General features: G+C 29.5%; 2 protein-coding genes across 2 annotated transcripts; both read left to right on the forward strand.

Annotated features, from left to right (window-relative positions):
- The first annotated feature begins 621 nt into the window (after positions 1-621).
- LOC130980369 (E3 ubiquitin-protein ligase MBR1-like) lies at positions 622-4,392 on the forward strand. The gene is made up of 6 exons (XM_057904059.1): positions 622-1,416; positions 1,655-2,128; positions 2,223-2,273; positions 3,036-3,119; positions 3,794-3,928; positions 4,240-4,392. The coding sequence occupies exons 1-6, from the start codon at positions 622-624 to the stop codon at positions 4,390-4,392; spliced, it is 1,692 nt and encodes a 563-aa protein (XP_057760042.1).
- An 8,234-nt stretch (positions 4,393-12,626) lies between these two features.
- Positions 12,627-16,636, forward strand: LOC130980370 (probable E3 ubiquitin-protein ligase HIP1). The gene is made up of 6 exons (XM_057904060.1): positions 12,627-13,562; positions 13,956-14,396; positions 14,488-14,538; positions 15,084-15,173; positions 15,866-16,003; positions 16,472-16,636. The coding sequence occupies exons 1-6, from the start codon at positions 12,627-12,629 to the stop codon at positions 16,634-16,636; spliced, it is 1,821 nt and encodes a 606-aa protein (XP_057760043.1).
- Positions 16,637-25,152: the final 8,516 nt, after the last annotated feature.

Consider the following 25,152-nt stretch of genomic DNA (forward strand, 5'->3'; position numbering starts at 1 on the left):
CGAAATCACTTTTCTATTTTTCTGCTCAATTTTTTTGCGCCACTTTTTGTTTTACATTGTCATCACCTGTTTTGCATAACCTTTTGGAAAGATGTTTATTATCTCTAGTACTCAAATGGTTATTCTAGATAGTATGAGAGACGTTCATTTTGTAACTCAATAGCCCATTGTACACATTATACAAATAGTTCATTGACTCTCTAGCAGGACTCATTTTCAAAATTCGTCTATTTCTAAATTCATGTCTTCTAGATTTGTTCTCTTCTCTTTTTTTAATTAGATCTATTGTAGTGATATATTGATTAATTTTTCTCGTGCCTAAAGGTATTGTTTAGATCTATTGTTTGAATATATATTATACATGATATTTAAATTTGTAAGTATATTAATTTTGATGTTGACCAGTAATGATATTTTTGTTTTCAATTTTTTTCAGTTCAGTATCAAATTAAAAATAGGGTTGATTCTCTTATTTTAAAATTCTAAACTAAAATATAGTGTGAATGTGTGTTGGGTTTGTGATAAGGGTCAAGGAAAGAGGCCAAACAAAGCAGTACAAGAAAAAATGATGAGATCACTATTACTTCATCAATTTCTGGCACTGATAATAATAATGCGGTAATGTTTCTCAAAAATATTTCTTCCTCAGTTGCTGACCCTAGAGATCACAGAGAGGCTTCTATCATGCTCCCAATTAACAATAATAACGCTGGTGCTGAAATAATTCACATCAGTGACGAAGAACCAGATCTGGAATCATCGTTGTTAGAGGTCAATATTAATTCTGCCCCTTCAATTTTATCAACAACAGAACAAACCAATCAACCTGCCTCAAATCTTTTAACATTACAAAGAAATTTGGAAATCAGCACCGCCAACAACAACCACCAACAAGATGGTGTCTCACTCGATTTATCCTTACACCAGTTTGGCGGTGATGGTGGTGGCAGCTCTTCTACTATTGATATCACCGATGGCGGCCCTGGTGGTGGTGGTGGAGGTGGAGATGGTCTCTTGAGGAGCGTTCTCAACAATACTTCTACTAGGCGCATCATGCCTATCAAAAGAACTGCTTCTGATTATGCTCGCCGAGAGTTTACGGTGGGTGAGAGCTCAAGTGCCGGTGGTGCTGGTGGTGGATCTGTTGCTCAACCTATGGCAGCCCCCAAGCGCCGCCCCACCGCTAATGAAAATGTGGCGCTGTGCATTTCATCATCATCTAATACCTGCACTTGTACCCCTTCTCCCACTTGCGCTCTCCATGCTTCCGCCAATAATAATCTTTCTTCATCTTCCAGGGAACAACCCCATGAAACTGTTAACAACAACAACAACCCCCGAAATGTTGTTTGTGTTCCTTCCAGTTTGTCGCCAATTTCTGAGATGCAACGAGCTCTTCAGTCTGATAACTTTCAAGTCCTTCAACCTACTACTACTACTCCTCCTCCTCCTAACAACAACAACAACAACAACAACGCAACACTTGGTATTCTGCAACTTGATGATGGTTCCTTTATTTACCCGCAACCTGTTTTTGATAGTAGCCACCACCACCAACTCCACCATGGCCATCAGCACGCGCCAATTAATTCGCTTTACCACCATGGCCATCAACGTTATTTCTCCTCTGCTGACACTTCTCCATTCCGCCCAGCCTCAATCAATTACATGGAAAATCTTCCTCGATCATCATCAGTACGCCGGTTCTTCGTCTTCGTCTCCTTCCCCTCTTCCTTGGAGCACCGTGATTAGGCCAAGGGCTATTCCCTCTATGTCTCTCCCTCACCGAGTTGGAGGAAGTAATACAGAATCTGACACCGAAAACAACTATCCTTCTGGAAGGGGAATAATCACTGAGACTCACAATCGTGGAAACTCATCATCATCAACACAGCTAGTGGAAAGCCTTGTACAAAACGCTGGTACCCCTTCTGCATTTCAGCACCTGTCGGACGCTGCTCTTGCATGGATTGGAAGGCTGAACTCTCATGACGAGACCTTGACGAGAATGTCATCATCTTCTACCACTGATAATACTCATCACAGGCCATTGCGAGCTTCTGCTATTGCTGAGACCTATAATTTGCCTACTTATTTTGCTGATGATTCAAGAAGGCTTAGAAGAGAGGTACATATATAATAATTAATAATGTTGTTTCAGTAATCTATCGCGAGTCGCTCTATTTATTATTTGTCATTTATTGAATTACTCTTTACAACAGATCCGCAGTGCCATTCAACATCTGCCTAATGGAGACTCCGTTCGACTCGAGGTACGCTAGTTAGTTAGGGTTTATATATCTTAATATAAACAAGTCGTACTTCACTCCATCCGTGGACAACAAAATTCGGAATTCGATAATATAACTTCTTGATCCATTTCATTCCATACAATCTTAATTTTTGTAATACAATATTCTGAACATCAACAAGACTCATAGAAAATTTGATAAAGACGCTCAATGGATTCTTATCAGTAAACTTTGTTCCCGATAGTGTTTTTCTTTTTATTCGTGTTGTAGTGCACAAGAATTAGAAAACTCTCTTAACTAGCCATTGTGAATTTACCTCAATTCAACACTCCATGTTATGATCCTATTTATATAGCACACGCTTCAATGATAAATCGATTAAATCAATTCAATTTAATCATATGCATTGCTTTATTAGTAAACTGAAGCTATTAGACTCGATTTACCATGCTCTACTCCTTGTGTAAATCGAATCATATATATTCGAATTGTATGATTTAACATCTAACGTAAATCGAATAATGTTGATTCAAATTATATGATTTAACATTTTTTAACATAAATAAAATCATATTGATTCGATTGCCCTAAACCCTAGTAAATCGAATTTGTTTCGATTTACATAAAGTGAAAGTAAATCAAAATAAGTTGCTTCGATTTACACAGAATTAGCTCATACACATAATATTTTTTATTTTAGAAGATCCATGTAATTTTGAAGTCCAATTCGTTTCTTTATGTGATTTGCCCTTGAATTTACAAATGTATGTGTCTTGTTTATAGGAGCTTTTAATCCTTGATTACTCCATTTACAACTTGCTTGCCAGCACTGAGGAACTGGAGGATGCGAATTTGCCGCAATATGAGGTGAAAGCTATAAATGAATTGAGCTTATATTAGTTTGTGCTTTTGTAATACAAACAACTTTACTTGTTGGCTGGACGTCGATTACAATTTGCAAAAAATGATTTTGATAAGAACTTAGTCATCAAATGAAATTGCGTTTTTTTATTTGAAAGCTTTTATGATATGATAGATTTTGCTTAGATAGTATTGATAAAAGTTACTATTACATTTAATATTATTAAAACATACAATATATTTGAAAGATCATACAGTATTAAGTTAAAAAACTTAATTAGAAGTAGGACAAAGTCCATTTTTGCTTAAAATCACTATTACTTTTAATGACTTAACAGAAATTATTGTTTGGTGATCTAAATCCACATTGTCATAATGTTAGACTATAAAGAACGGAAAAATCGTAGAAGAATACTTGAACTTATGAGTTTATATATGAACGAAGAATTGGGGTTTGAAAGTTAACATGAGTACTTGATTTTGTCTAGAGGTAATTTTCCGATTTTCATTCAATAAAAGTTTTTTGTATTTTTGTTAATTAGTGTTAAACAACAACGTATATATTCCCATGGATAAGAATTGTAAAAACGGCTATAGTATGGAGATTGAACCCTAAAATGACTTTATATTTGATTTTATTTTTATATCATTTGATTACTATCAAACCATTGAATTTGCAGCCTCTGGAAGACGGGCAGCGAGTGATGAACCCTTTAGGACTGACGGAAACTGAGGTTGCAGCATGTATTGGACGGGAAATTTTCCAAACTGTTGGTGAGCAGCCTCAAAACATTGATGCATGCGGCATATGTCTGGTGAGAGTGACACCAACTACGTTACAGTTTTTACAAAAGCGCACTCATTAAATAAATCTTTTATAGGTATAAATACATGTTAAATACAAAAACTATATTAAAAATATGTAATTTTAAAATAAACTGATTTATGTTTCATAATTTTTTCAAAAGTAATTTTAACAGAAAGTAACTAATTATCACTTGTCTTCCCCAAAATCAAAATAATTTTCACAATTATATGTGCAAAATGCGTATCGATCTGTGATCTATATATCTACCTCTTGAATTGTTATTATTTAATAACATATAATTTCTGTAACCATTTTCAGGAGGACTACGTTCACGGTGAAGAGCTTGGGAGATTGGATTGTGCGCACAGATATCACATTTCTTGCATCAGTCAGTGGTTGCTCATCAAGAACAGATGCCCCGTTTGCAAGAAAATGGCTCTCACCATCATAGACTTGGAGGATGACGAGTAACATATGAAAAGTTTATGAAATTAGATCAAATCAATCTTAAATTGAAGAATTTTAATATCTCAATTTCTTCTATTAATTTGATCTAATTTTATAAATTTATTATACTAATAGTCAATTTAGATTCTTATATGTTTGTTGTAATATCACTTAACGTGCGTGCCACATTAACAAATTTTGGCACCGTCAACCAAAAAAATGACAGAAGAACTAATGCGATTAATTTAAAATCTTTGATGGACAAATTTAATTAAAAAATATTTTAAAAATTAATTTGAAAAACAGATAATCTTTTAAAAACAAATTTAACTATTTGTCCATTTTTATTTTGTTAGGAGATGATGATAATTCAAGCATCCTTCCATCAACTATACAACACATATTTATAGTTCTCTATATCATTTTTCAAATTGCAACCCATTCCTCCTTCTCCAGACCTCTATTAACACCATTATTATATAAACTAGTATTTTTATTCGTAATAACATTACGAAAATATAAATATTTTAAAATTACATCGATCTTGACATTATCAATTATGACACCAAAAATTTTAATATTAAATTATTTTTATAAAAAGGTCATGAGAAATAAAAGTCTTTATCGATTAAGAGATGCTGCCACGGGTTGGAGGGAGGGGCTGCTGACGTGTTGAGGAGGAAAACAACGGCGTTGTTGGGAGAGAGGGAGTTATGGGTTGAGAGAGGGAGTTACAAGTCGAGAGAGGAAAAGATGAAAGTTGAAAATGGAGGAGTTAGAATGGATATCTTGGAAGAGAAAGAAAAAGATGAATGTTAAATGTTGACCTTCTAATAAAGGGTTCACATATGTTAAAGTTGACTATCAAATTAATTTTCTGGTTATTATTACACACTAAACACTGCTTAATTAATTCCGTAGACGTAAATCAAATATTTTTATCGCAATATTTGTGGAAATTAAAGAATAATTGAACCTAAGTATATAAATGTAGTTTTCTTTTGTTTTTCAATGAAATCCAGTTCCTTCTTCCCACAGGAGTTGAATGTCTTCTTCAACCACAGTATAAGGGTTTTTTATTGGCGAACAAAGCTGAATGAAATGCTAGATGCATTCCAGTAAAGAAATGGTAAGATATGATATTGTTGAAGTTAGGAAACAGTCGTTTTTCTTGTGTAACATAAATATATAATTGAACAAATATGTAATTGAATGATAATATATATTTTTTTAATGACTGACACTATGTATCAAAATTAATCTCTTGCCACTGGATTATTAATGTGAAACAATTTTATGAAAATATTTAGATATTATTTAAAAACAAAAATAATTTTAGTCAAATGAAAATACATCATAATTTTAGTTAAATAGTTATAAAAAATGTTGGCAAAATTTTAAATTTGAATACAATAGGATGTCAAATAACTAAATGTAAATATAATTAATAAAGAATATTTTAGCAAAATATTATGTTCACATTATCAATTAATATATATTTGTGTATAATAAATATGTATATTTTATTTAGTAAACAAATTTGGATTGATCTAGTAAGTAGTTTACTAGTTTGTTTAAGTAAGTATTGGAAGTTCGAATCTCGTCTTGTTTATACAATAACTCGTTGGTCAACAAAAAATCCTTAGATAGAGTTTTGAATTTTGATTCGCAATAAATTAATTATTAGTATTTGGAGAAAACCAAAAAAATGTGTTATTTATTTAATTTATTTTTAATATATTTTTATATTTTAATATATATTTTATATTAATAAATAATTTAATAACTTATTTTTATATATATACACATAACATAATTATTGATCTTTTATTAACCAAAAAAAAAAAATTATCTTTTACAAGTATTGAAAGAAACAAATTAAAGAAATTATTTTACTTAATTTGTAAATTTTTTTAGGAAAAGTATGAGGAGCCAATGGAATATTTGTATAATGTGTACAATGGAGGTTTATGGACTATTAGAGATATAATCATTAGTGTTACGTTTTTCTATCAGATGAAGTTTTTGGGATGAGTGGTATCATAACATGGTATTAGAGCGCTAGATCCGGAAGGTCAAAAGTTCGATCTTTGGTGAACCCCAATTTTATACTCGGATAGTTATTCTAGATAGTATGAGAGATGTTCATTTTGTAATTCATTCCTTTATTCACTCATTTGTTATCATTTGAAATGATTATATGTTATATTTATATTAGATTCTCTTTCTTCATTAAATATTAAATACTCATGATATTTACATTAAATGTATTGTTCAACGTTAATATTCAGTTTAATTATTTTATTGATCTTTATAATTTTATTAAATTTTTAGTTAGATCTTCATGTTTTTTTAGTTAGATTTTTATACTACTTTTAATTTTATAATTAGATTATTTTCATGTAAAAAATATTAAAATTAACATAAAATTTTTCTCAAAATACATGCGCTCAAAGATCTAATTATATTTTTAATTATGAATACTTTTAATTTGTAAATAAATATTCAGTTAATTTTAATATTTTTTATACTATAAAAATCTAATTATAAAACTAAAAACAACGAAGTAGGACCGAACTAAAAAAAATATAAAAACTTAATTACAAATTTGATAAATTTATAGAGACCAACAAAATAGTTAAACTTTAATATTCTTATGTATGTTTAAGGTTACTAATAGTAATTAATATTACTTATTGAAACAAAAATACTTTTCAATCTATATAAAAATATTCAAAATTATTTCTGTTATATATCCTCTCTCTTCAATAATTATGGGCTGTTTGCTAGTATTATTGTTAGCTTACTTTTGAGTAACTAATATAATTTAGTTAATATGTGTTTTGAAAATATATATTGAAATTATTAATTAAAAATATAAAAAGATAAAAAAATTAAATTTATATATGTATTTATTGTATATTTATTAAAATAAAAATTAACTAATTTTTAAAATAACTACTTAAAAAATTATTTAAATATATGAATTTAATTGAATTATTGTATAAAATTCTTTAATTTGTCAATCAAAATTAAAATGATTTTTATTAAAAAAAATTACCAATTAATGAATTATATCTGAGCTTTTAGTCGTCACGTTGACTTTGTTTTTGTTTCATAATATCTATTAAACTGTCTCGTTTATTTTTTAATGTAATATTTTTAATTGAATTATTAATTATACTGTAATAAATAAAAATATTAAAAATTATTTTACTATTTTATTGTTTCATTAAGAGTTGTTTAGTAAAACTAAATTGTTTTTAGATTACTCTTGATTTATTTTAACTCTCTTATTAATTGTATATTATTCAAACAAAATGATAGATAAAAGAAACAACCGAAATAAATTAACAATAAAACGAATGATTTTTGTTATAAAATTTGGATAGGAAAATTATATATGGCAAATATTATAATAGAATAAAGAATAATATAAAGTGACAAATAAAAAACGAAGATAATCTATTATATATTAAATAAAATTTATATTAAGATATTGGATACGAATTATTGTATCATGTAAATGCATTTTATTTTAACCTTCTGACATTATATATATTTTTGCCGTAAAGAATGTTAAAATCAGGATATTTTATGATTTATAGTTATTAATTAATTAGTTATTATTAATATTTTTAATAATATGAGATTATAATTAATAATGTAAAATTATTTATTTTTTTATTAGTTAAGTATTGATCACATTTTAATAAAAGTGTTAGTCTTTAAATTTTTTCTTTTTGTTATGTATATATAAAGAATAATATATTATCTATTTACTTAATGTATAAAGTATAAACACGGTTCATGCATGTATGAAATATTAATGGCAAAAAAATGAAAAAAAAAACAATAAATGGCTACCTTAACTAGAATTCACTCATACTCGATCTCCTTTTTTAAGTAAGAAATATATATATAAATATTTTCCTTTCATCAATTTTTTTTTAAATAAAGGTAATGAGTCTATATACATTTCCCCGGCCTACTTTAATAAATTGAGAAATGAGGAATGTATATAGATTATAGACTCGTCACTCTTATATTAAATAATAGAAAAAAATTTGATAAAAGGAAAAAAATATCCCATTATTTATTATTATGATTTTCAATTAGTTATATATATATATATATATATATATATATATATATATATATAATCAATAAAAACATTAAATTTAATTATTTTTATGTAAAATTGATAATTGAGAGTCGTTTGATGATTTAATAGATTTAACTAAATTATCATCTAATAACAATTCTTAACTATTAATTTTACATGAAGATAACTACATGTAGAGATGACAATAGGTAATTATAGGAGCAAAGACCCTTCATTCCCCCACTCTCTATTCCTGTTTAAGAAATCGCCCTACATTCTGTCACGGGTCTCCATTATTTCCCCTGCCGAGGGAGGTAAATAATCAGTGATATCCGTGGATATTAAACTTTAAAAAATAAAAAACTTCAATCATGATAAAATTGTATACAATTCAATTAAAATGTATCAAATCAAACTCAATTCAAACACATTTAACATTACTAACCCAATTAACATTATTCAACTAAAACTCCAACATACAAACTAAAAGAAAACGAAATAAAAAAGTTTTTAACATAACAACATAACAAATCTTGGTCGACGATTATAACTTGGTGGTCGACGATTATAACTTGGTGATAGTATTGTACTCCGTTTTTATGATGATACAAATTTAAATAATTAGTTAGTACAAATTTAGATATTATGTACATTATTAATTTGTTTTTAAATAGAACTAAAAAAAAGAAATTAACATACACTAACATCATATATATAAAGGATATTTAAGTAATTTCATTCTGGCAGAGATTTAGTCAGATCTCATTGAGTGGGTACCTTAGTCCCCACCTCCGTCTCGTTAATTCGTGGGGACGACTAGTCTCCGTCCCCGTGGAGATTTAGCGGTTCTCCATTATTTTTCTTTCTATCGCAGATAATTTCTGCGAATATCCGTGGGTTTGGATTTTTTTATCATTTTAACTGCACGTGAGTTTTTACTTATTTTATCATACAAAAATATTATTTGTATACTAAAATTAACTACTAATATATTTAGATATAAATACATATAAGTATATGTGTGTTTTAATTTATTTTTAAAACGTATTTGTATTTTAATATGTATTTTATACTAATAACAAATTTTAATGACTAATTTTAATGTACACATAACATAATCGTTTATTATATACATGTCATTTTTATAAAATATTTTCTATATTAGAAAAATAAGAAACATGAAAATTTCCCCCTTAAAACCAAAAAAGAAAAAGAAAAAAAATATTCTTGAGAGCTATTAATTTTTAGTATTTTTTATCATTATTTAATCAGTAAAAATATTAAATTATTTTTATCAAATAAATTTTATTAATTTATGTATATAAAATTTTAAAAAATATAAGTATAAATTGTATTAATTTATATATCTAAAATTTTAATAAATATAAATACAAACTATATATTTATTGTGTAAAAAATATCTATAAATATAAATATAAATTATTACCAGTTAAATACTAACTAAAAATAATAATATTTATTATGACATCGATAAAAAAAATATGAGGTCAATTATGACATAAAGGTGATAATTAGTGAGGAGAGCCTTGATAATCTTGTGAACATGTTATTGGCAGCTAATTGTTACCGTTTTTTTATTATAAGTCCTGTTATTTTTTCACTTAAAAAATGATGTCAATACAAAAATAATTAACTAAATTTATGAGTCAAAAATAAGAATTTAGTGCTAGAATAGATATTACATCAAAATCTAAAGATAATAAATTAAATATTTACATAGTCTACGATATCATAATAGGTATTCACTTTTTTTTATTATTATATATCATTAATCATTAATATTATGAAGAAGTACTTGCCATACGTAGAGGATATGCTTCAATAATTCACTCTATAAATTAGACTTTTCACTAGACTCATATTGTTCATACATACATAGATACACTAGAAGAGTAAGAGAAATCCAGTGTATTGACAAAAAAAATTCTGAAATTTTCATTTTCTGGTTTGCTGTCCATCAGATCTCTTATTCGGTATATGTTAATTCTCTTTCATGTAATCTCCTTACTTTTGTAAAAAGTAGTGAACTTCATACATATATTTCAATGTAATGAGATATATGGATGTCGATTTTTTCATTAGTGTTTTTTAATTTTGTAATTTTTTTTAATTTTATCTTCTTTCTTGATATATATATGTTCTCAACTTTTTATTTGTATTTTTAATTTTTCAGTATTTTTCATTTTTATTAATATAGATTAACTTTTCATTCAAAACACAATTTTTTGAAAATTTTTTAAAATAAAATAAAATATTATTTTTCAAAACAAATTATTTTTATATTATTTTTATATCCATATATTTTTTGGATAAAAAAAATCAGATAAATCTATCTTAATTTTGGACCAAATCATAATGGATCAACTCTAATTTAAGTTGTAATGGAATGAATCTGTAATTTAATCTCTTAAAATTTTGTTGTGTTAATGAATTAACTAAAATTCTATGTGATGCATTTTGATTCACTCACAACAAAAATAAAATAATGAAAACACAAGTTGAAGTATAAAAACAAAAAAAAATTGATAAGTCAAATGTATTAAATAAGAAAAATTTTATAATGATTAGAGTAGGCAAGAATTAGGTAAGATGAGTCCAAATTGAATTAAAATTTAGCGGTGATTTTCCTGATTTCGGCGTAAAATCGGAAAAGAGACACCTGAAAAATGCTAAAATTAAAAAAAGGTAATTCGATTTTTTTAAATTGAGATAATTCTATCTGATATTCTAATTTTGTTAAAAAAATATATTTTAATAAATAATGTTAAAATTATTTTTTAAAAGTATTTTATTTTATTTATTTAAAATTTTTTATTTAATAATTTACAAATCGATTAATATTTTTATTTATTTTTATTTTTTATTTATAGATTATTACTGAACATATTTTAATATTGATTGTGTATCATATTTTTTTCATTGACCATACATAAAATTAATGATGTAGAATTATTAATTTTGATTTTAGTTTGACTGATTTTAATTTTAATAATTTTAATAAATTTTTTAAGATGATAAATTAAATATATTAATAAATATATTATTTTTATTCACAATTAGACAATATGTGATACTCATTTAATAAATTAACATATGAAATAGAAGACAAAAATTAAAAAAAAAAATTTTGTTACATTCTTATCATGAGTTTGTTTTGAATAATAATATTTTCTTTTTATTATTATTTTTGCTTCTGATACATTGCTCCTGATACAGGTTTATTAGCGATCTCATATAGTGCCGTCTTAACTTCTCTTTCTTTAAATATTGGATAATGAGAACTAATTCAATTTTTACCATCATAAACAATTCTCAAGGTAAGACATACACCATACTAGTTGTTGCCTACTATATCATAACTCTTGATTTTGTGACTTATATATGATATTTGTTCATTTTCAATTTTTCTACAATGAAAAATTTAGAGACAATCTTTTTATATCAACAATTTTTAATATTTTTTATTTCTTAAATTTTTAATCCTAAAATTAAAATTAAATTAATAAAAAAAAGACAAATATCCTCTTATTTAGAATTCTTTGCATTTCATTCTCAGTCATCTCTCAGTCTTAATTTTTACTTCTTTCGTGTTTAGCTTTCACATATACCCATAATATATCATCAGTCTCGTTCATCTTTTTCAATTTTTGTATTATTCTATTCTATTTTTTTGTAAGGTTATTTTTCTGCATTTCTTTTGCTCAATCCTTTTTGCGTTAATTTTTTTGTTTTATTTTGCCCCTGCTTGATTTGCATAATCTTTATTGTGCCTTTACTTTGTTTTGCATTGTCACTATTACTGTTTTATTGTTATTAAAACTAGTATCTTTTTAGATATGTTTTTGAATCTCATGCTATTGCTGAAGTTCATGTCTTTTATATCTGTTCTTTTATCATTTCTTTTGCTAGATCTATTGTGGTAAAATATTGATCAATTTTTTGTGGCTAATAATATTGTTTAGATCTATTGTTTAAATATATGTTGTATATGATGTTTAAATTTGTATATAAGTATGTTAATTTTGATATTGAAGAGTGATTATAAATTTTTTAGGATTTTTTTTCAATTGAGAGTCTGGTAAAAAATATAGCGTTGATTCTCTTATTTTAAAATTCTAAACTAAAATATATGATGTGTTCGGTTTGTGATATCACAGGAAATAATAATCAACAGGGTCAAGGGAACAGGCAAAACGCAGCACAAGGGAGAATGAGAATTTTCACTACTCCTTCATCAACTTCTGATACTGATACTGGTGGTAATAATAATTCGACACTGTTTTTTGAAAATTTTTCTTCCTCAGCTATTGTCTCCCAAGAAAACAGAGAGACTTCAATTATGCTCCCAATTAACAATAACAATTCTGCTACTGAAATAATCCACATCAATGACGAAGAACCAGATCTTGAATCATCATTTTTAGAAGGCAATCTTAATTCTTTCTCTTCAATTTTACCAACAATGGAACAAACCAATCAAGATGCCTCAAATCTTTTAACATTACAAAGAAATTTGAGAATCAACACCGCCAACAACAACAACCGACAAGATGGTGTGTCACTTGATTTATCCTTACACCAGTTTGGCGGTGATGGCAGTGGCAGCTCTTCTACTATGGATGTCATCAGTGGCGGCGCTGGTGGTGGTGGAGGTGGAGATGGTCTCTTGACGAGCGTTCTCAACAATACTTCTACTAGACGCATCATGCCTATCAAAAGAACTGCACCTGATTATGCTCGCCGAGAGTTTACGGTGGGTGAGAGCTCAAGTGCCGGTGGTGCTGGTGGTGGATCTGTTGCTCAACCTATGGCAGCCCCCAAGCGCCGCCCCACCGCTAATGAAAATGCGGCGCTGCGCATTTCATCATCATCTAATACCTGCACTTGTACCCCTTCTCCCACTTGCGCTCTCCATGCTTCTGCCAATAATAATCTTTCTTCATCTTCCAGGGAACAACCCCATGAAACTGCTAACAACAACAACAACCCCCAAAATGTTGTTCGTGTTCCTTCTAGTTTGTGGCCAATTTCTGAGGTGCAACGAGCTCTTCAGTCTGATAGCTTTCAAGTCCTTCAACCTACTGCTACTACTCCTCCTCCTCCTCCTCCTAGTAGTAGTAATAATAACAATAATAACACAACACTTGGTATTATGCAACTTGGTGATGGTTCCTTTATTTACCCCCAACCTGTTTTTGATAGTAGCCACCACCACCACCACCAAATCCACCATGGCCACCAGCACACGCCAATTAATTCGTTATACCACCATGGCTATCAACGTTTTTTCTCCACTGCTGGCACTTCTCCATTCCGCCCGGCCTCAATCAATTACATGGAGAATCTTCCTCCTCCTCATCATCATCCGTATGCCGGTTCTTCTTCTTCTTCTTCGTCTCCTTCCCCTCTTCCTTGGAGCACCGTGATTAGGCCAAGGGCTGTTCCTGTGACTCTCACTCAGCGAGTTGGAGGAAGTAATAGAGAATCTAACAACACCAGAAACAACTATCCTTTTTCTTCTCCTGCTGGAAGGGGAACAATCACTGTGACTCAGAATCGTGGAAACTCATCATCATCAAGCTTATTCCCCGGTGGGTCTCCTTCAACACGGCTACTTGAAAGCCTTTTACAAAACGCTGGTACCCCTTCTTCTGGATCTGGCGCTGGTCAGAATAATACAGCAGGTACTACCGTTGGAGCTGTTCCTGCAGTTCAGCAGCTGTCGAACGTTGCTCGTGCATGGATTCGAAGGCTGAACGCTCATGATGAGGCCTTGATGAGAACGTCACAATCTTCTACCCCTGATATTACTCCTCACAGGGCATTGCGAGCTTCTCCTATTGCTGAGATGTATAATTTGCCTACTTATTTTGCTGATGATTCAAGAAGGCTTAGACAAGAGGTACATATATAATAATTAATACTGTTGTTTCAGTAATCTATGAGTCTCTCTATTTATTATTTGCCATTTACTGAATTGCTCTTTACAACAGATCCGCAATGCCATTGATCATTTGCGTAATGGAGGTTCCGTCCGACTGGAGGTACGATAGTTAGTTAGGGTTTTATGTATGATTAAGACTATTCATACCAATTGAAGATGTTTTATGTGGAGATTATCGTTTGAAATTATTAAACGATTTTACTTGTAAGACTAATATAACACATTTATATTTTAACTATGAAAAATATTAAAAATCAACACTTTTCTACCAACAAATTAGCTAGTAATTAAACATAATATTTGAAAGGGAAATCAAATAAAACTAATTTAAAATATAAACTTTAAGATTTATAATTTAGAATTTAGAATGATTATTAGCGATCGACGGTGGTAGTTGATGGTTGACTGATGATGGTAGTAAATTGTATGTTAGAAAAAAAATAATTTTAAAAAAAATTATACATGAGTAAGTTTTTCTGTGTGCTAACAAAAATGGACTTATTTATTGTTAATTTGTTGGTATAGACGTTTAACTATTATTTTTATAAGATGATAGTTTTGTATAAATAACTACTAATTTTTTAAAATTCTAAATCTCTATATTATCATTAGTTTAATTTACAAATGTATGTGTCTTGTATATAGGAACTTTTAATTCTTGATTACTCCATTGTGCTGAACTTGCTTGACAACATTGAGGAGGAAGAGGATGATGTTCCGCAGCAGTTTTATGAGGTGAAAGCTACATATATGAATTGAGCTTAGTTCATGCTTTTGTAATTTTAAAATAAACATCTTTACTTGTTGGCAGGACGTTGATTACAGTTTGCAAAAAAATGATTCTGATAATAACTTAGTCATCAAATGCATTGCGATCTTTATTTGTAAGCTTTTATGATATGATAGATTTCGTTTAGATAGTATTGATAAAATTACTATTACATTTAATATTATTAAAACATACAATATATTTGAAAGATCATATAGTATTAAGTTAAAAACCTTAGAAGTAGGCCAAACCCATTTTTGCTTAAAATCACTATTACTTTCAATGACTTATTAGAAATTATTGTTTGATTATCTAAATCCACATTGTCATAATGTTAGACCATAAAGAACAAAAGAATTGTAGAAGGATACTTGAACTTATCAGTATGTATATGAATGAAGAATTGGGGTTTCAGAAGTTAACATGAGTACTTGATTTTGACTGGAGGTAGTTTTTCGATTTTCATTCTATAAAAGTTTCTTGTATTTTTGTTAATTAGTGTTGAACAACAAGGTCTTCTCATGGATAAGAATTGTAAAAACGGCTTTAGTATGGTGATTGAAACCCTACAATGACTTTATATTTGGCTATATATATAGTTATCAAAACAAAATTTTATCATTTGCTTATTATGATGATGAAAACATTGAATTTGCAGTATCTGGGAGACGGGCAGCGAGTGACCAACCCCGATTTAGGACTGACGGAAACCGAGGTTGCAATATGTATTGGACGGGAAATTTTCCAAACTGTTGGTGAGCAGCCTCAGAACATTGATGCATGCGGCATATGTCAGGTGAGTGGTAATATTAGAGAGACAAAAAAAACAGTCAAAATTTATCTTAGTATATATTAATTATTGAAATAATTAATAATAAATACTAAATAAAACAAATTACGAGTGTTTTTAGCTAATTTTTTGTTTGTTATCAAATATTTTCGTCTGAGAGCGGCACCAACTACATTACATTCTTTAATTTACAAAAGCTCACTCATTGAATAAATCTTTTATAGATATAAATACATGTTAAATACAAAATCTATATTAAAAATATTTAATTTTAAAATAAATTGATTTATGTTTCATAATTTTTTCAAAAATAATTTTAACAGAAAGCAACTAATTATCATTTGTCTCCCCCAAAATAAAAATAATTTTCACAATTATATGTGCAAAGTGGGTATCTATTCTGTGATCTATATATCTAGTATCTACCTCTTGATTTATTGCTATTTAACATAAAATTTTCGTAACTATTTTCAGGAGGACTATGTTCACGGTGAAGAGCTTGGGAGATTGGATTGTGCGCACAGATATCACCTTTCTTGCATTAGGCAGTGGTTGCTCATCAAGAACAGATGCCCAATCTGCAAGAAAATGGCCCTCACCATCATAGACTTGGAGGACGACGAGGACGATGATGAGTGATCAGAAATGTTTGTTGGACTCATTTTGAATAAAATGGCCATGGTGCTAGAAACTTTATTGTTTTATTTTTCATGTTGTTGTCTGGTCTACCTTATGCTTGATGCCGTACATTGTGCCTTTAGCCATTGGTTTTGTTTTTCAAGGATTGGATGCTTTGGTTAAACACTTTGGTTGACAATATTGCTAAATTTGAAACGCCATTCGACTAATGCTCGCGTTATTACTTATTTTCACAATTATAAGTTTATAACGCTGCCTCCTTTGACATATTATATTATATGTCGTTTATGCATTGTTGAATATATATAATCAGGGTGTTAGAATGAGCCGGGATGAACTCAGTTCGTCGCAGCAGCTTCCTTGATCCACGCGGTGGTTCCTACAAAAGGACTCTACCACTCAAGTTAAAAGAGTCTCTGAGATAAAGTATGGTAATGTGATGTGTAGGAGTCTTAAGTATGATATTAGATCATGTCTGAAGAACTAATATATAGTTTTTCAACTTGCATTGTTAAGATTGTTATTTTGAGGCCTTTAGAACTGGTGTGGCTTGGGTTATAGGTTGGATGTCTTTTCGTTTGTTTCTTGAAATTGGGACTGAGATCGAGAGACTCAAATTGAGTATTATATTTGCTAAGGAAAAATATAGGTAGATAATGAAAATATTAAACAATATGAACAATGGATATATCAGATGTTCATTTTACTAGGTGTGCAGATGGTTATTCTAATATGAAAATTTAGAGAGGTAATTTGGAGGTGTAGTGTGTTTTGATTTGATTGGTAGTTGTTCATGTTGTTCAAAAAAATTATTGGTTACTTAGCATAATCCATTTAGTAATTAGAGATTGAAACTAAAATTTCAATCTCAAAAAATAGTATCTTTAATATTTTCAAAATATAGAAACACAAGAGGCTAAAATTTTTGAATTTGGATCCTCTAAATTTTGAATTTTCACTTTAGAAGGTAAAGTGTGATCCCTCATCCTTAAATGATTTCTCTCATATTTTTTCTTAATCATACTTATAAAATAAATGGTGAAAAATTACACTTTATTCTTTAAAATAAAATTCAAAATTTAGAGTATCAAAATCCAAAATTTTTAGGGATAGAAATTAAAACTTTATTAATATTTTTTTTTAAAATACTTTTGTGCTGTATTTTTTTTTACTATCCATGTCACTCAATGAGTATTTGTCTAGGAGATCTTGTCGAACTAATTTTTTGAGGTATTTGACTATGATATAATCATGTATGGTATATGTTCGTATCTCTGATATAAGGTACAATATTTTGATTTGTTCGCATATCTCTGATCTTAGTAAATTCCAATTTTATTTGGAGGTTTGATTAATTTGGAGTGCATGATGTTCTTGATTATATTCTCCCTTTTGATATTGAATGGTGTGTATGTGTCGAACTTCAGAGTTAATTTGAATGACTTCCAATCGTGTCTATTGTTTTAGTTTCTGTTTTGTCTGTTGTCTTCTCGATCAGTTTGGGAATGGTTTCTCTTCCTTTTAAATTTGGCGGACTTCTTATATCTCCATTTGATCTACTATTTTTTTCTCGAAAATCGGCCAATGTATGTCTTTGATTTTGCTACTACGATGGTCTCATAGAATTTTCCTAGACAAAAGCCGCTCTTTAAAGCTTGGAAGTGAATGTCCGGGTTGAGATTTGGAATCTTCATAGTCATCTTAGCGAACCTTGTTATGTAATCCTTAAATTTTTGTGTTAGTTTTGTTTTATAGTGTTGAGGTAGTTAGAGTCGTGTACACAAATTTTTGCCGCTGCAAAATTATTGACAAATAGGTCGGCGAATTCGTCAAAATTTAATACTGAACCAAAAAGTAAACTAGAAAATCATATCAAGGTAGCACCATCTAGAAAGATAGAAAATAAACAAAAAATATTGGATCAGAGCACCATTCAATAACATCGTAGATTGAAATTTCGTTACGTAGATGTTGGGCTCGTCGAGTTTATCATAGAGCTTTAAAGTTGTCAACAAGGTGAAATTTTTAGCATCTAAAAGTTCAAAATTTTTTTTGAGAAAGAATTTGTCCTCTTTATCATTTTTGTTGGAGTGGCTTCCACCACAATATTAGTCAACAAGATATGGTCGTCACGATTATTATTGTTATTAGCGTTTTTATGATCTCTTCATTATTCTGACCGTTCTATTTTTGGTTTAGTAGCTTAGTCACTCTTTAGATCTTGGCTTATTATAATGCCACATTTATAGCCAATAATTTAGCCTAAATGGGTAGAGGAGTAGGTGGATTTTGTTCTTCCGTCATTGATTAAGACCTACAAAAAAGGTAAAAGACAAAACAAAAGAGATAATTGTGGAGTAAAGTTAAACTCGGATTCACGGTATGGACACTAAATGTTCTATTGTAGTGAGCCTCGTGAAATGTATAGCTCATCTTTGTCCAAGGTTAAAACGCGTCTTTACTTGAAATGGATGAGATATACTTCGACTTTAAGAGAACTGACAGTGGTGGATATATGTAAAGACACTCCGATTTATTTAATTTGTTCAGGTTCCGATTTATGGGTATATTTGGATAGTTAATGGATCAACTCTCATTTAACTTTTCAATTCCAAATCTACTCCTCACTCTCTATAATTTTCTTAAACCAAGCATGATATTAACACATAATTTAGTTTAATAAATTTTACATTAAACACAATACAAAAATTTAATTTAGTCTTTATTTTTTAATCTTTATCTGTCAGTCTCAATCTCCTTTCTAAAATAATTCATTTAAAATATTGCTTTTTGTGCCAACATTAGCAATTATTTTTTTAAAATTATTTTATTTATCTTAAATTTTAAACTTTATATATAAATTTTTAACCCTAAATTATAATTTTTAGATCGTAAATTCTCTAAAAAAAACTTAGAATTTTTATAATTTTAAAAAATTAGCTAACGTTAACTAATTAAAAATTGATTTCTTATATATACTTTTACTAAAAAAATATAATAAGACTAAATTTATATATACCTTATAAGGAGAAATTGAAGAGCGATATATATATATGTTAATGTTGTAAGTGTAAGAAGCATATGAAATTAGTTTCACATAAAAAAAAAAAGAGTGAAAAGTTTATAAGATGAGAGATCCATTAATTTATTACCTTAAAATTTTGAGTTGGATATGATATCTTCTCATCTTATATTATCTCACTTGATTTCTCTTCGAAATTTCTTTGGTAATCGAGAGTTCCCAGTCCCACGGTGGCCCAACAATTTAATGAGGCTTCACATATATATTTAATATAAAATTTAAAACTCAATATTTATTTTAATAGATTAATAAATTACTCATTAAACTAGCTCAAGTTAAATGATCTAGCCACTTTTTAATTTAAATATGAAATGGAGAATGATGTAAGACGCAGTTATGGAGTGTATGAATGCTTTACGCAGTTGTGATGTCAAGAACAAATCGAATCTTTCGATTTGTGTTTAAAAAATTAAAAAAATTTACAATACATAAATCGGACTGTCCGTCCGATTTGTATTTTAGACAATTAAAAAAGGCCATCCAATTTTTGTTTTCAAAATAAAAAATATTTAAAAGTACAAATTGAATCATTCGATTTTCTCTCTCACACAAATCGAACCGTCCAATTTGTATTCTTAATTTTTTTAATAAAAAAATCGAACAATCTATTTTTTTCACTTTATAGTTAAAAAAAAAAAAAACTGTTCTTACATTTATGTCTAATACCACTTAATTTCATAACTATGCACAACACATACGCAATTCACATATCCAAAAAATGAGCCTGATCTAGCACATGGTTTTGCTGAATATGCGAATAAAAGCCTCGTCTTCATGTCTAAAAGATGAAAATGCGAAAAAAGTGCTTGCTTGCCTTGTTAAATGTAACGGTTGGCCGTATGCTATGAAAAACTTTATTAACCTGTTTCTAGGGCTATAATAAGGAAGTCATTGCCTTGTTAAATGTAACAGTTGGCCTTAAGCTATTAAAAGCCTTAATATTAACCTGTTTCTAGGGCTATAATAAATAAGTCAAGCCAATTTATGTTTCTAGGGCTATAATAAATAAGTCAAAGCAAATTTATGACCTCAAGGTCAATTCATTAATAATTCAATAAATTCAATCCGTGAATTAGTGAGTTAAATTTGATACTGAAATTAAATTTATAGAATAAATAAGTTGAGTTTAAATTTAAATAAGCTTAGCTTAATAGTAATACATAATTATATATATGTTAATGATCTTACTTATTTAAAATTTTATATTTACTTTTATATATAATTTTAATATAAGACATAAATACAAAATTTATAATTTATTAATAGACAGAGAATATATAAAATTGATCTATTTAAATATATAAATTATAATTTATTGATATAGAATTATAAATTTTGTTCTTATTATTTGAGTCAACTCGTGAGCTTTCAGTGAGTCGAACTTAAGATTAAGAAATATGCTCGATTGTTAATGAATCGAGCAATGAGCCAAACTCAATTTTCGTGAGCCAAACTTAAGTTTGGTCTAATTCGACTCAACTCGACTCACTTCTAATCCTACAACTGTTTTAATAGATATAATAAAATTAATTTCTCTAAAAAGAATCAATAATAAATTACATCAATTAAGAATTAGAGTATGTTTAGATTTTGATTTGGATATATTTAATTAGAATAATATTATATGATTATTAAATTTTATAATTTTTAGTTAATATTTGGTTTATTTTATATCTTAAATATTAAATTCTAAATTTTAAATATTAAATCATAAATCCTAATAATATATAAATAAAATATTACCAAAAATATTAACTAATATTAATAAAATACATTGGTCCCTAACTTTTCTCATTTAATTAAATATGAATTCAAACATACAGCAAGCTTTAGTTTTGTTTATTTTCATAATCTAGCTGGCTAATAAACAAAATCCTTTTTTATTTAAATTAAAAGATTATCGACTTATCATGGATTGGATTGTAAAAGTTGGGAGAAAATTCCTTAATAAGAACGCTAATTTGAGTCATCTTTAGTTGACTCTTTTAATGATTTTGAGAAATATTATAAATTTCTAATTCTGATGACAGGTAACTATTGTTTATATTTTAGAGTTAATTAGATTATTATTTATTAAACAAATTTTATAATAACACAAAAGATTGAATTTATGTTTTTTAATGTTTTATAATAAGCTTTATTTATTAGAGTAAAATTTTTCCTAATGCATTTTATAATCATATTTACATACATATCAAAAATCAATTATCATATTAATTATAAATATAAAATATATATTAAAATACATCATACATATTAAAAATATGTGTTGAGTTAAGAAATTAATTAATAGAATTGATGATGACAAACATTTGATTAGTGAACTAATCACACAATTAGTTTTTTGATTATCTTTGATTAGTGATGCAGGCTAAAAATAAGTGTTGCAGGAGCCCAACATCAAACAAATGAAATATGCTAATGGGCTGAATGATAAGCAAAAATAAAGACAAGCCCAAATCATTCATCTCAAGCAAAAACTCTTCAAAGAAGCAAGGCATGGCACTAACGGGCTGAACTTGAGAAGAACCTGATCCAAGCCCGAATTGATTTTTAATTCCCACCATATTGCTCCAACCAAAGCAACGTTCCTCTCATCTCAAATCAAGTCAAATCAAATCTTCAGAAAAGTAAGAAAGAGAAAGAGCTTCTTCACCAAGCAAAACACCAAAGAAGCAAGAGAGAGAAAGGCTAAGCTTGACACATAGAAATCTAATCAGAAAATTCAAACCAAATCAAGCTTAGGTTAAAGGTAATCCATCTCATCTTGCTTGCATCAAATCTTCTTCTCTTCTCCCCAACTCTCTGCTCTATCCGAAAATGGCATTCAAGGGAAAGTTGTTCTCTATCCTATTCTGCTTCACATCTACGGTCACAAGTGATACTTGGGGACCAAGTAGTTTTTCAATGGCTAAAATTAAGTTGACCATGAGACGATTTCCATGGTTACTGCTTTGTGGCTTTCGGTCAAAGATGAGGAAGTCAGAGGAAAAGTTTCTACTCTGAGAATTAAAGAGGAAAAGTGAACATGTGGGTTGGTGAAGCTCAAGGCTCAAGGTGTTGACCTTGGATGGAAGAACCCAGCAACATGCAATGAGATAAAAAAGAAGCTTGCTGTTCATTCAGAGGTAAGGAGAGAAAACCAGAGTGTGAGAACAGTGTTCTGTAAAGAAGTTCCTCTACTTGGATAATGCTTACTTTCAAAGAAGCATTCGGCCAATACTGAAGAATTGTATCTGAGGTTTACGAATCTGGTTATGCACATAGCAAAGAGGCTGCTGATGAAGTCAATCTCCTTCATGTTTTACTGATTGTAATGTACTTTTCTATGTTTATCTTTCTGTAATTTCTGTGAGAAAAGGCATTGTGAGAAAACTCAAGTAAAAGCCATGAGTTGAAAAAGGCTGAGTGAAACACTTGAGGTAAAAGCCTAGAGTTATTTTCTGATTTCTTTAGGTTGGTTAAGTGTCTTGTATCTTGTACCTTTTGGTACCCCTTCTTAGTTGGGTTAGCACTAAAAATGAATAGTTAGGTGTTAGCATAGCCAATGTCAAGTTAGGTTAGAACTTGAGAGTGAAATTGGTGTATGTAATACTGTTAACTATAGTGAAATTCTTCCATAGTTGTGGAGGAGACTGGATGTAGGTTGTATAGCACAAGGCAACCGAACCAGGATACATGCTGGTGTTCATTTTTTTCTCTTCTCTGCTGAGTTCTGTTTTCTGATTTTCATGAGACAAAAATAAATTGTGTCATAAATTTCCGCTGCTGAGTTCAAACAGAATCAGAATTGTAACTTCGTTTAAAAGGGTCGTAACAGCAACAAGTTAAGGAAGGCATAGATTCAACCCCCCTTCTCTAAGCCTACCACAACCTTCAATTGGTATCAGGAGCTAAGGTCTCAAGAATCAAGCTTAACCGCTTGGAGCAAAGATCCAATGGCAAACAACTTCGGCACAACCACAATTGCTTACACCCTCACTGAAGGCCAGTCAAACAACCGGCCACCTTTCTTCAACGGGAAGAACTATTCCTACTGAAAAGAAAGGATAAGGATCTTCATCCAATCCATTGACTACAACATATGGAAGATCGTTGTGAGCGGTCCAAAGATCCTAACAAAAACAAGTGCTGATGGAGTGGTGACTCCAAAAGAAGAAGCTGAATGGAATGAAAATGATAAGAAGAAGATAGAGCTGAATGCTAAAGCAATCAACCTTCTTGACTGTGCTATCAGCTTTGAAGAGTACCAGAAGGTGTCTAGATGCAAGATAGCCAAAGAAATCTGGGAAAAACTCCAAGTTACACACGAAGGCACTAAACAAGTTAAAGAAAAGAGGATTTATATGATGCGAAAAGAGTATGAGATGTTTAGCATGAAGGATGGAGAAAGCATTAATGAAGCATTTGAGAGATTCTCAATCATAATCAACAACCTTGATGCTATAGGTACAAACTATGCAGAACAAACCTTGGTGAGAAAACTCCTTAGAAACCTCACAAAAGAGTGGGAAAACACTGCCACTGTCCTAACCGAGAGTAACAACATAAGTCCCATAACCTATGATGAGCTGAGAGGAAAACTCCTTGCCTATGAAGCCACACACACAAACACAGACTCAAAGAAAAAGGAAATAGCCCTCAAGTCACAAATAGAACCGAAAGAGAGTGAGTCTAGTGATGGTATTTCAGATGATGAGCTTTTGTTTTTTGCTAGGAGATTTAGAAGGATGATGAAGAGCAAGGGCAAATACAAGGATTCAAGTTCAAAGGAGCACAAGATAGACTTGAGCAAGGTGACGTGTCATCATTGCAAGGAGGCTGGACACTTCAAGTCAAACTGCCCAAAGCTCAAAAAGGAGGACAAAGGAAAGAAGGAAAAGAAGAGAGTACTCATGGCAGCTTGGGAGGATCTTGAGAATGACTCAAATGAAGAAGAAGAATTTGAAGGAGATGACAAAGACTGTTTCATGGCTGGAAACAACAATCTTGATGAGGTAAACTATTATGATTTGACCATTGAGGACTTGCATGCTATCATTGATGATCTCACTTTAAATACATCAAAACTGCTTGAAAAATACAATGAATGTAGATCTGAAAGAGATGTGTTAAGAGCTGAAAATGAATTTTTAAAAGAAAAAGTGAAGGAAACTGAATGTGCTTTGGACATCATTGAAGAAAACAGATTTCTAAAATCTGAACTTGAAAAATTAAAAGGAAAGCACATGGTGGATCTTTCTCATGAGTTAATTGCTGAAAATGAAAGATTAAATGATATGATTAAAAGGCTAAATGGTGACTTGGCAAAATTTGCTCAAGGTTCTAGTAACTTGGACAAATTACTTGCAAGTCAAAGACCATTGTTTGAAAAATCTAGTTTAGGCTACATAGCCAAGGAAGATGCAGTTTCTAACACTTTCTCTATAAAATT

Source organism: Arachis stenosperma, chromosome 5, assembly GCF_014773155.1.
Source record: "Arachis stenosperma cultivar V10309 chromosome 5, arast.V10309.gnm1.PFL2, whole genome shotgun sequence".
In the NCBI taxonomy this organism is placed as follows: domain Eukaryota; kingdom Viridiplantae; phylum Streptophyta; class Magnoliopsida; order Fabales; family Fabaceae; genus Arachis; species Arachis stenosperma.

Bases quoted from the DNA above. Each gene is read 5' to 3' on its own strand.
- LOC130980369 (XM_057904059.1), top strand. From the start codon at position 622: ATGTTTCTCAAAAATATTTCTTCCTCAGTTGCTGACCCTAGAGATCAC. The intron at 2,274-3,035 runs GTACGCTAGTTA...TCTTGTTTATAG, and splicing joins GAGACTCCGTTCGACTCGAG to GAGCTTTTAATCCTTGATTA. The intron at 3,929-4,239 runs GTGAGAGTGACA...AACCATTTTCAG, and splicing joins ATGCATGCGGCATATGTCTG to GAGGACTACGTTCACGGTGA.
- LOC130980370 (XM_057904060.1), top strand. From the start codon at position 12,627: ATGTGTTCGGTTTGTGATATCACAGGAAATAATAATCAACAGGGTCAA. The intron at 14,397-14,487 runs GTACATATATAA...TCTTTACAACAG, and splicing joins CAAGAAGGCTTAGACAAGAG to ATCCGCAATGCCATTGATCA. The intron at 15,174-15,865 runs GTGAAAGCTACA...TTGAATTTGCAG, and splicing joins TTCCGCAGCAGTTTTATGAG to TATCTGGGAGACGGGCAGCG.